The following is a 13,298-nucleotide window of genomic DNA, read 5'->3' on the forward strand; positions in this document are numbered from 1 at the left end:
AATCCTTAACATTTTCATAAGTAACTGTAATTTAATTACATATTTTTTCTATCTTAGTAAAACTGATTACAATTTCTTTTATTTTGTAATTAAATTACGTAATTCCGTTACATGTAACTAGTTACTCCCCAACACTGGGTATACAGCAGGAGTAGTGGGAAAAGTTTTTAAAATATGCTATATATAATATATATATATATATATAAAACTTTCTTAAAATATAAAATGTATGTTTATTTGCAACAGTTGTGCTAATAATAATAAAAAGACATTTATGCCATTAAAACAGGGACATCTGCTGACGGACACCGTGCTGCATTGTCACTGGAACATCCCAGCTGAAGATAATTAATGAGGAAATTACATCGCTCCCTTTGCCAAGTGCATTCCAAACGACTACATAATGGCAATCACGTGCCCTGCTCACGCCAAAGTCTCCACTCCAAGGGCTCTGCCCTTCGAAGGGAGTAGGGCATAGGGATGATCACTTCCATTTGGAATTTACCCCGTGAACCCTTCGGTACGAAAACACGTACCGTTACACCACTAATAAAAAGCTATCAATGCCTTAATTGTGTGATAAAATATGGAAATAATGTATGTAGCTTTTGTATTTACTTTTAGTTTTTTTTGTACGTTATTGTTCTCTCGATTAAAATGTTGAAAAAAAGAGAGTATTGAATAAGTTGTATTGTATAATGAATTCAATAATTCAACAATATATATATTCCCTCCTCCCTGAGAAGGGGAAATCCGTTGAAGTTTACTTCACTTCGGAACATGGGCTGGAATTGGGAACCGCTGATGTAACCTCTTGTAGTAATGTTGTTTGTGGTATTCTGGTCTGTGAGCATAAATGCGTTCAGGGGATGTGGCTTTGGACAGCGATTGCAGGGAGGGTGGGACGTTCGCTTTCAGTGCTATCAGGCTAAAGTTAGCATTTTCCAAGATCTCCTACTGCACCTTTAAGGTTGCAAAGTTGAAAATATTACTTGACCATTGTAACATGTGCTATATAAATCAGTAAACTAAAACTAAATTAACCACCGTTGAGTTCCTTGTATGGAAAAGAGCACCTTGGACAAACTGCTGTAAATATCTTTTTGTGTTTTTGAGTTAGAAACAACATGAGGGTGAATAAATGATGACAGAATTTTCATTGAAGGGGGCAAATGTTGTGGAAGCAACATTACAATAGTCTAAGAATGTTGTTGTTCTCAGAGACGACCACTTGATTGGTTAACTGATGATGTGGTCATAGGATCAGTGTTTCCATAGTGACTAGTCCAACCATTGACACACCAACATGAGGCACTGACAGCAGATGCGCTTGTAATGCCAGTCTCTGTTTAGAGCAGTTGGACTCCTAATGCAATATTCAGTATACAATATTTGGATTAGTGCTTGTTTGAAATGCTTTTTTATATTTGGTCCCTTCAATCCAGAATATGTCATTCTACTGTTCCGAAGTTTGGGGTCGGTAATATTTTATGTTTTTGAAAAAAGTCTCTTATATTCACCAAGGCTGCATTTAAACAAGTATGAACAGTAATATTGTGAAATATTACCATTTAAAATAACTGTTTTATGTTTCTATTTCTGTGATGACAAAGCTGAATTTTGGGGAGCCATTACTGTCATTACAGTCTTCAGTGTCACGTGATCCTTCAGAAATCATTCTAATATGCTGATTTAGTGCTCAAGAATCTTTTTATTATTATTATCATCAATGTTGAAAACAGTTGTGCTGCTTTTTTGTGGAAAGCATGCTACATTTTTCAGGATTCTTCAATGAACAGAAAGTTCAAAAGAGCAGCATGTATAAGAAATATTTTTTTATCAATGTTTAAAAGCCTTTACAGTTTACAGCCACTTTTGATGAATTTATGCATCGTAGTTGAATAAACGTACTAATTTCTTTTAAAAATCTTACTGACCCCAAACTTTAGTGTACATCCTTGACTGGGTAGCTGTTTTTAAAGATTTGTATCTGGATCAACCTTAGAATCAGTATCATTTTATTGTGTTATGAAAACCATCCTAATTCATCCTAATTCACTACTCAATTGAGGTCTGATTCAGATATGAGGATGGGATATCCTCTCCTCCGCTCAGCCCCTGATGGAAAGGGCACATCAGCCTGACAATTCTCAAGTTACTGTCTATTTCTGGAGCACCTCCTGCCTGATTCATTAGTGTGGAGATGAGTTTCTTTAAGCGCTGAACCATAATGTTGCATGATTGCATCTCACTGTGGTTCAGCACTAAAAGCTGCTGGATAAAGACTAAAAAAAATAATTTGTACTCTGAAGTGTACTCAGTAAAAGATGTGCTTTCTGTTTGTAGGAGTGTTCTTTTGAACTTCACTGTTGGACCACCCTATATACCATGCTGGGGTTGCCTGTATGCTTTGGCCTCTTAAACTGCAGGAGATTCTCCTTGCCCCACCAGCGTTCTCGCCTACTGAGTCTAGGTGCTCTCACTACTATGTACACCACACGTATGTACAGCGGTGGTGGGGGCAAGCCAGGTCGCCGCATCGGCCTGATAGGAGGAGGGCCGCCCATGCTGGAGAACCACCATCATCCGCTCCCGCCACATCACCCCCATGACCATCAGCCTCAGAGCTATCCACCTGTTTATCAAGCCCGTCTAGACGCCCACCGGCCCCACTACCAGACCCACCAACACTACCACACCCACCCTCAAGTCACCCACCTCCCACCTCCACACTACCAGCCTCATGCGCATTTGCACCACGGCAAGAAGAAGACCTGGAACTTCATCCACGAGAAGATGAGCTACGACACCTTCTTCACCATGAAGCGGCTGATCGATCGCTCGCACACCGTGGATGAAGTTCTGCGCTGGGTCACCCAGAATCCAGGGAAGATCTCGCACAATCATTACCCCATTGCCCTACAGAAGATCGGTCAGCTCCTGGTGCTGCAGCAGGCTGGAGGGAGCAGATCAGGCGGCGGTGGAGGAGCGGGTGACGGGGCCTTACCTGCGTCCTCTGCTGGAGGTTCGGGGGAGAACGCCATACGTCAGATTCTGGATAATCAGGATTTTCAGACGCTTTGTGATGCCATTGTCAATGACTGCTCCAAGTTTGACAACTTCAGCATTGTTAACTGCCTTTATGCTGTAGCTGCTCTTGGTGAGTCGTCACGTTTAGTTCAGTAGCTAAAGTGAATGTAGTGTAGTTAGATAACATGGACAGGCACTTTGAAATATTACATTTTGCATTATTTTTAGATTACCAAGTAATTAAGCAAATGACATTGACATTAAACATGACCCTTTCATCAAAAGGTCAGATTTCCTTATTTCCATTTAACAGGGTTAATTGAAATTATGTGCTATAAAGAAAAAACCCACGCACAATACATAATATAGAAACATTTTTCCAGGAATATTTAAGAGAGAAAAGGTACAAAAAGTCACAAAGTGCTCAGTGCAAACACAATATGTTTTCTGTACCAGCTTGCGTTTATGCAGTTATTAAAGTAAAAGGATGTCCAAATATTAAGAAAATGTTTCAAAAAATCAGTTTAAAAGTTTTAAATTTTAAGTAAATTTAAATTACATTAAATGTTTAAAAACAAATAATTGCTAAATATTTTAAATATATATATATATATTTATTAATAATAATAATCATTTATTTATTAAAAAGAATACCTGCACACAATATTCAAGAGGCGAAAAAGTGCATGGTGCATGTTTTCCATAGCAGCTCTTATGTACTATATGCTGTTATTGAAGCAAAAGGGTGCCCAAATTTTTAAAAAAATTAAAAATGAGATTGAAATTCTTGTTGTTTGAAACATTTTTAGGTGAAGTATAGCTTGTGACACTGCTTGATATGCCATGTCAACGTCCCAGTTACAGTCTATAGTTTCTTAATATTTTAATATAAAAACATGTATTTTTGTATTGATCCTGTGTGTTCTCCATCTCACTCAGGGCTGCCCAGTGACTCTCAGATCGTACAGGTTCTGGAGGAAGAGTCCCAGGCTCGCCTGTCCCAGTTTAACCAAAAGGACATCTCCATGGTTTTCAGCAGCAGCATGAAGCTTCATCCGTCCGTTTTTAATACATAATTTTTTACTCATGACACAATACTATTTTGTGTGATGTGTGAAAATGTATGTATTTAAAAAATCCACCATAAACCCACTATAATACAAAAAAAAAAAACATTTCAGAAGCTAAATGATCAACAAATAATCAAACATATAACTTCTGATAAACAAACAGAAATTACCGTTCATAATTCTGACATTTCTGTTAATAATCTTTGATTCTTTAAAATGTTGAGTGTGTGTCAATAGAGAAATAATCTGAGTATTAACTGAGGAGTTCCGGCATCTTCCGGCAGGAACTAACTTTGACCACTTGGTGTTCAAGGCAGAATTTTTTTCCTGTGAACTCTTTCTTTGTATTAAAGTTTTTGAAATGATACACAATACAGCTGCACGATTAATCGTTAAAAGATCACGATCTTGATTCAAACACCTATGCGATCCCATTTCGATTTGCCCGTGTCTATTAAACCTTTGAAAAAAAAAATCATACAACATTCAAATCTGCGTTCGCACTGCCGCTGACACAGAGAGCAGACATTTACCATGTTTGGGTAAGAAACAGCTTCACAAACAGTCTTCTCAACTACATAGTATTATTTCTGTCTTATGGTCATTCATATTATCACAGAAATACTGGGATCAAAGTTTACACTTAGCGATCAAAATAGAGCAAATCCCCTTTTGAAAGTAACTGGTGCTTCAAATAACGTGTCGATTGCATTGTGGCTGTTAAAAATGCATTTGTCATTAAATCTTCCGTTCAAGAGATTCATTCAAAAATGCTGATTCATCTAGTAATAAAACAAGTGATGTATTTATGAGTGTGTCATTGAATCATTAATTCAAACCACTTTTTCAAAATTGTAATATTAAAAATTGGTGCATTTAATATATTTTAAATGTATATGTATATTAAAATGTTTAATTCATTCAAATGAAACACTTTTAAATAGACTGCAGGAATAGTATTTTGTTTCATTCAGAATCGTGGGAGAGTCGTTATCTATTTGAGACAAAAAAAAAATCGTGATTCTCAATTTATCCAGAATCGTGCAGCTCTAATACACCGTTTCCTGTTGCCACGAACTGAATGGGGGGTGAGAAATAAGGCTAACTTGAAACCCTTTTTATCTTTTTAGAGGAGTTGCCTAAAAAGGTTGATAGCATTACGCCTTACACCATGGCCCTCATCGCCAAATACATCGCTCGCCATCGCCTCAGAGAAACCCGCTTGCTAGACACTATCGCTGACTTCTTGGTCAAGAAGGGTGAATACCTGGACAGCAAGGTTAGAGAACTTGTCCAGTTTTGGTACTAAAGAGTTGTTTCAAAAGGAAAGAACCGGAGTAAAATAAAAACTAATTTTCATTTTCCATATTATACAGTGCTGATAAAACCACATGAGCAATGTATTGTATTTAACTTTCTCCTTTCAACATTTTCTCTGTCTAGGTGATCCAGAAGCTCGTTTTCCCGTTCAGTCGTATGAGTTATCGGCCGGCTAATGAAGCTCAGTTTTTCTCCAAGCTGGAGATGGCGCTTGAACTAAAGGCTCTGAGTTCTCCACTGGCCACCGTAAACATCCTCATGTCTTTGTTTCAGCTGGGCCATTTTCCTGGGCTTGTTCTTCACCGTGTCTTCTCTCCATCGTTCATCAGTAATGTCACCAGTGAGTTGGAGTTCGTCATTACTGGATGCTTGTTTGTGGAGTGCTAAGAAGACTAGTGCTCGTCTCTTGAAAAGATAAAATAGTCAGCCTTTAAATATCCTTATTTGCTCAGATGGTTCAAGGCTCCATGTTGGTTTTTTAATGTTTAATGAAACTTATTTATAATATCCTGGTCACACATAAGTAAACACTAAAACGGAATTAGACCAGTACACACTCTTGCAAACACATTACAGGTGACACATAGCAATAGTGACCTCTGCTGGTGGACTTATTTCTTTACATAACATTCATTGCAATTCTTCAACAGTATTTATTTATACTGTGTTTACTTTAGTATAAATAAAGACAGTATTTTACTGTCTTTTGATACAAAGACCCACATAAAAAAATGAAACTGAATTCCAAAAAGGATGAAGGAATGTCTAGATCATGTTTCATATTATTAAATCATATAATTAAATGTATAAATACTTTACAAATGATTAACTAAATTGCAATAAAAAAAATGTCACCTTACAGAACAAATAATTGTGGTTTATTTTTATTAAAATAATCTTAGAAGTTTCTTAGACTATAAAAAGTTTGAGTTAGGGTTTGTAAGTTTTAAATATATGTAGATTTTAAGATGTCTCATGCTTACCAAGGCTGGATTTATTTCATTAAGAATTCAGTAAAAAAACAGCGATATTGTGAAATATTATTGCGATTCAAATAACCGTTTTCTGTTTTAAAAAATTTAATTTATTCCTGTGATGCAAAGCTGAATTTTGAGCAGCCATTACTCTAGTCTTCAGTCTCACATGATCATTCAGAAATCATTCTAATACACTAATTTGGTGCTCAAGAAACATTTTTTTTATGATCAGTGTTGAAAACAGTTGTGCTGCTAAATATTTTTGTGGAAATCGTGATACTTTTTTTCACAATTCTTTGGTGAATAGAAAGCTCAAAATAACAGCATTACTTAGAATTTTTTTGTAACAATGTAAAAGTTTACTGTCACCTTTTCTCGGTCTCTTGTTTGTAGACAGCCCATATGCCCTGATTGTACGTCGATACCTTTCACTACTGGATGCAGCCGTCGAGCTGGAATACAGGGACTACACTGGACCTCGCCTTCAGGATACCCACAAAGTGCTCATGTTCGACCACGCTTTAACTGCGGATGAGGTGAACCGCAAATACAGGTTAGTGACTTTAGAAGTCTGCCAGTATCCTGAAATCCAAAAGAGGTGTTGCATCAATTTGTCCAGGTAGCAGTGAGCTCAGAGTGTTTGTATTGCAGTTATAAAGGTCTGGTTGCAGAGGCACTCCGGCAGCTTGTTGGTGAGCACGGCTACAAACAAGATGAAGTTCTCGCACCAGGATATTACACAGGTCATTTTCTTGTTGTAATCCATGTATTTGTGTAGAAGTCAACTGATACAGATTTTTGGATGGCCAGAGAGCCAAGCCAGTATAGGTCTATATGATATTGCTGTATGTAATTTAAAGATGGTTAAATAACATGCATAATTTCTGCAGTGAAGTTTATATTTATTTTACGTAAAGTTTTCTAAAATAATTAAAAAATAAATCATAAAGTCCCAAAGAAAACTAAAGCCCCAAAAATAAATCTAAATCCCACTTCTGACACCAAACAGAAAAATTTAATGGTGCTGATAATTAAAAAAAATAAAAAAAGCCAAATATTGGCTGTGGCTGTATGCATGAATTTAAGTATTAATAATTTTTGTTGTGTAGTATTATAATTGTTATTAATATTAATTTTGGTGCTATTAGGAATTCATGTGTAGTTTTCTCTTATGGTAGTAGTTATATAGCTTTATTTATGTTATATATGTGCATATATGTTGACAAACTATTGATTTTAAAAATGTAATTACACTTAAGTGACTCCGTCTGCACTTATTTGCTCAGGAATAAAAAATAGTAAAAGTAAGTTACGAAGTACAGTAATATCATGAAATATTATTACAATTTAAAATAACTCACGTAATTTTGCATACAATTATTAATATTAATTTTAGCATTATTATGAAATTCATGTGGCAGATTTCCTGCTGTGGGTCGACAGCACGGGCCGCGTCCTCCCCATCAGAACAGGCACACCAGCAGCATCATTAGCAGCAGGTTCAACCGCATGTGTAGTACTGAACCTCAAATCTCCAGAGGGGCCCGGCTCTGTCGCAGCCCTTACTACTGACTTCCAGAAGTTCTCTCCCTTTGCCCCGTCACTGGAGGAAGGGGCCGACAAACGAGCAGGAGAGCAGGAGTCTGCCTTCCTCTCTGCTCACATGCGTCCCCCAGCAGCAGCAGCAGGAGGAGGATCTCAGAGGGTCGGTCCTAATGGAACGGTCCCGCTGGACTACAACCCATATTACAGCACTTCAGATTATTACTCGACTCTAGCCAAGGAACACTCTCTGGAGAGCCAGGACAGCTCCACCCTCAGTAGCCCCTCAGACTGCCTGACCCAGACAGGACCCTCTGTTCCAGGCACGGTTGCTCCGCAAGACTCCCTGTTCCAGTTCTCCATTGGAAAAATCCTGGAGGATGAGGGAGGTGCTGCAACAGGAGCAAACCCGGGGCCGGACTGTGAGATGGCTACATTTTACGAAGGTGTTTCGTACCCAGAGGGTGGTGAGAGTGATGTTGTGGCCACTTCTCCACTGCAGCTTCACAACCCAGACAACCCTGAAGCTGACCGGACCACAGGAGAGCAGGTGAAGAGGTCAGTCCTTCCTTAATCATTCAGTCAAATATATATCTATGCCATCTGGGCTTGAATGTCTTGCTCATTATCTTTAACCCATTCTTTCTATCCTTCCTCACATGCAGGGTTATTATGTCTGTAAATGATAAATGGCATTACTGCCATAATTCTGATGTGCTGGTCGGATCCAGGGCAATGAGAGACCGTCACCTGCAGTTATTGGGCTACATCATACTACAGGTGAACACTGAACAAAATATTTGATTTATTCAATTTTTTATTTCTTCAGGCTTAAGATATCATATATGCTGGGTGTCTAGTTTATTTTAAATAGTAGGGACCCACCAATATTTGGTATCTGACTTAATTTTAATAGCAGAATATAATGTTTTGTTACATTCAATAGTACATTCAAACCTAATCTGATTGCAGCTCTTTTCTTTAAAAAATAAAACACTATACTAAAATCAATAGTTTAAGTCAATGTATATGTACATATTAAAATACATATTAAAACTATAATTTAGAATTCTTAAAAATCAGCTTGCATGGGGAAAATATAGCAATAAGATTTTTTTCTGAAATTAATACTTTTATTCAGCAAAGAGACATTAAATTGATCAAAAAGAGACAGTAAAGACATTAATAATGTTACAAAAAAACTTTCAAATAAATGCTGTTCATTTTTCATGATCATGATTTTTTTTAATGATCATGATTAATCAGATGAACTTTTTATTCATCAAAGAATTATGAAAAAAGGATCACCATTTCCAGAAAAAGAGTTTTAAACTGTGATGTAATAAGAAATTGAATAGTATATGAAGGAAATAAATAATAAAGTAAAGTTTCTTGAGCACCAAATCAGCATATTAGAATGATTTCTGAAGGATCATGTGACACTGAAAACTGGAGTTATGCTGCTGAAATTTCAGTTTTGTGATCACAGGAATAAATTTCTGTTTAAAATGTATTTAAATAGAACACAGCTATTTTAAATTGAAATAATATTGTACAACAGTACATTTTTACTGTATTTGTGATCAAATAAACTTGCTAAATAGAGTTCAATCTTTACTATAGCATTAAGGCAGCATTAGATTATGGCAAAAATATCAAAAATAAGAAATTTACAAAAAAAAAATCACTATTTATATAATATTTATAAAACTTAATTTACTTGTATTTTACTTGCAGTTGCCCTATTTGGAGTTGGAGAAGCTGAATGGGATAGAGGAAGTGAAGCAGTACCTACACAAAAAGCTGCTGGAGGTTCCTTTATGACGACATAAATGCAGTGTGTTTGTGTGCTTCAGAGAGCATGTGCCACATCCACAGTTTCAAGAGGTTTCGTTGTTTTCAGAAAGACGATGGTGTCTGTGTGTGTGTGTGTATGTGCGTTTGTACACAGGATGTGAACAGTCCTTGATTTCAGGACAAAACTTCGGCTGACACAAGGAATCTGGGTGGGTGGGTGTTATTGTTATTCTTTAATTACACAGAGATCTTCTTAGGGCAAAGTTCAAAATAATATATGTAGTCTATCTGTGCCTGGATAATACAGCTTATTCAGCATCATCAAGCAAACATTACTCTCCTCAGCAAATGATCAAGGGCCATTTCATTCTCAATGAACATCACAAAACATCAGCAGCACTTCTGAAATCTTTTAGATTTTGTCCAGAGTGAGTGTTTTTTTTGGTATATTTGGGGGTGGGAAGAACAGGCGGTTTGTTATTATATGTTCGCCAGCATTTTATTTTAGTTTTTGATGGTGTTCCCACATCCCCTTTTGTGTCCTCACTGTTTTTTTTTGTGTGTGTTTAGGTGCAAGTTTGTCTTTTGGGGCAAGTATAGTACAGTATATTTTATGGATGTGGACACAAGTTTGCAGGGGTCTGGTGATGAGCCACAGCTAGCTTGTATTTCAGACACTGCCACCACGACCACTGCTGCTCTTTGGTTTTGAACCTAAAATAATTGAGGTTTTGGGGATAAATATGGACATACATATTAAGAAATAAATGGGGATGTTGATTAAAAGTCTTATGACGTGAACTGTATGGATTTACAGAATAGATAAAGATGGAATGTACAAGAATTATTATATGCAGGAATGGGTTATGTTTATGTATTTTATTTTCTCAAAATGATTAACCGCTTTGGAGTCATGTGAGGGGAAAAAGCAATGCACAAAGTTGACTGCAGGATAGTTATTAAATAATGTTTTCATCTCTCCCATGTGGAGAATGTTGCATTTTTAGATTGTGCCTTTAGTGTATGAATCTGTCCTCATTGTAATCTTCAGACAAATTCTAAACAAAAAGCTTAATGAAAGTCTTTTATGAAAAGACAAGTAAATGTAGCTGCAGTTAAAAAAAATAATGTTAATTTCATCATTAAAAAGAAACTAATTCATGGAATCCAGTTGGATTTGTCATATTCATTTTTGTCACAGTGACAGGCAACGATCTAGTGTGATGTTTAAGTATTATCATAGTTTATTTTAATAAGTACAAAATAAGTTTTGCATAGTTAATTTCAACTAAAGCCAAGAAGGTTTGTTAAATCAAGGCCTTGCTTACATTCATGTGATTCGAGAAGCTTGATACGAAAAGCATAAAGATCCTAAAATCAGATCTTAATACGGAAGATGTATTTTGTGCGAGTCAACCATACACCACTTTCTCTGTGTGCATTTGCTTTGCTCTTTCTTTAGAGGGAAAGATAATTTATTATGGGAAGTGAATGTAAGTGGACCGTGTGAGTGAACGTCTGTGTCAGGTAGCAGGTGGGGAAATGGATTGAAATGTCTGTTTATATATACATAATAAAATGTCTATATAAAAAAAGATTATTAAAAATGAAAAAGCAGAAAATTTAGTTTGTCTTCAGTTTATTTTTTCAAGCCAGGTAGATATCCTTATGTTACACTCTACACTTATGTCAAGTTGCAACCAATATGTAGTGTTATTTTAGTATTATTTGTATAATATTATAGTATTTAATAACATTTTTAATTATTATGATTATTAGCTTATATATTTTCAGTTTTCATTTTATTTTAGTTTGGTAACTATTTTGCTGTCCATTGAGTTATATTCTATTCTATATTATTAATTATTTGTATTATAATTAATATTTTTATTATCAATATTTTGTTCTAGCTTCATTTCAATTACCCTCATGTTGTTCCATATCTGTATGACTTCTGCAGAAGACAAAGGAAGATATTTTATTAAATATTCGTTTTTTCATCTAATATTAATTATTATTAATTATTAATTTTATTTCAGCTTCATTTCAATTACCAAAGTGGTAGTTTGTTAACACTGTCTCATTTCTGGATAAATCCTCATCAAAAGTTGAATATCTAAATCTTGAAAATTGACTTTAACAGGGATTTTGCCACAAGCTTAAAGCTGGCCTGTCAAACATAATGGATTCAGCCTATTTAACACAGGCTGATCAGGTGCTAGTGGCAGCTCTGAGTTTGTCATTTAGTGTCCAACACATCTAAGCATCTGTGTGTGAAGGACAGACAGTAAAAACATCATCTTCAGATGATCTAGTTGCAAAATACATGCATTCACTAAAAGAGTGTCTGTTTATTTTGGCACAGCTGCATTGACAGTTAAAGTGTTAGAATTTTCTTAAAGAAACAGTTCACCCAAAAATTACATTTCTGTCATCATTTACTCACCCTCGCGTCGTTCCAAATATGAGTGACTGTCTTCTGGGCAACATAAGAAAAGATATTTTAAAGAATGTAACAAAACAGTTTTGGTGGCTATTGAGATATATCTTTCATGTTCCACTGACGAAAAAAGAGAAAATGCCAACATATTTTTTATATGGTGAACTATCCCTTTAAGTACTTCCAGAATTAGTTATGTCAATTTATGTATATTAATGATTTTAATAATATATAACCTTGTAAAGCTGTAAAGTTATCCGTGATTAATAATATTGATTTTTTTTTTTCATTTTGACAAGATTATTACTATTAGTTGTCTTGAAGGATTTGACTTAAAGTCACCATGAAATCAAAATTGAAACTTATTATTTTTTAATGGAATACTGTAGTGTTTCTTATAAATAATTTATCCGTGCGCTTCATTATTTTTTTTAAATTCATGTGCCCTAGTAATCATTAATCAAAAACGTTAACCTCCCCTCCCCCTCAAAACGACTCATCTTCTCTTCCGGTCACGAGCTATGGCGCAAGGGCGGAGCTATCTGGAACTGCCAACAGCTGCAGTGACATCAGTGACGTTTGGAATAAGCACAGGGGGAAAGGCTGAAGCTGATGCTTCACTTTATAGCACTGGCACCAGTCATGAGGGAGTAGGTTACCCCTAAACATTGAAAAGATATTAGGATATTACACAACATTACTCTTAGGACATGGCAAACTTTTTTTTCAAGAATATGACTTAACCTGATGGAGGACACGCCCAGTCATTCAGGCAGTCTCTCTCTCTCTCTCTCTCTCTCTCTCTCTCTGTGGCTCTCTCGCGTGCTGTTTAGGCATGTTTTGTGCAGTTGATCCTTGTCTTCATCCTTAATAAATAAAACATTTATTCATGCTTGGGTGTCGGCTGTGAATCCAGTGGAGAGAAATCCCCCACCACTAACTGCAAACTGGCATTCAGATCTCCCTCCATATTGTCAAGTCCCGCCTTCTCATTTCAGATGCCGTTTCACTCGGATATACGTCACAGTACAGAAGAAAATACAATCGCAACTTCCGTTCCATGACGACTTTAAACCAATAAACCTTTATTTTGAAGGTAGGTTTTTTTTTTAGCCGGAAGTA

The 13,298-nt window shown here is 36.1% G+C and overlaps 1 protein-coding gene across 1 annotated transcript; it reads left to right on the top strand.

The window, feature by feature from the left end:
- Positions 1 to 1,958: 1,958 nt before the first annotated feature.
- Positions 1,959 to 9,961, top strand: LOC107709854 (fas-activated serine/threonine kinase-like). The gene is made up of 10 exons (XM_016514505.1): positions 1,959 to 3,160; positions 3,970 to 4,091; positions 5,138 to 5,141; positions 5,231 to 5,379; positions 5,544 to 5,760; positions 6,791 to 6,950; positions 7,049 to 7,140; positions 7,819 to 8,497; positions 8,605 to 8,719; positions 9,677 to 9,961. Exons 1-10 carry the CDS (start codon positions 2,389 to 2,391, stop codon positions 9,761 to 9,763), a joined length of 2,397 nt encoding a protein of 798 aa, XP_016369991.1. The 5' UTR covers positions 1,959 to 2,388; the 3' UTR covers positions 9,764 to 9,961.
- The last annotated feature ends 3,337 nt before the right edge of the window (positions 9,962 to 13,298 follow it).

The sequence above is a fragment of the Sinocyclocheilus rhinocerous genome, unplaced genomic scaffold (genome assembly GCF_001515625.1).
Source record: "Sinocyclocheilus rhinocerous isolate Xijiao unplaced genomic scaffold, SAMN03320098_v1.1 scaffold3600, whole genome shotgun sequence".
NCBI lineage: Eukaryota > Metazoa > Chordata > Actinopteri > Cypriniformes > Cyprinidae > Sinocyclocheilus > Sinocyclocheilus rhinocerous.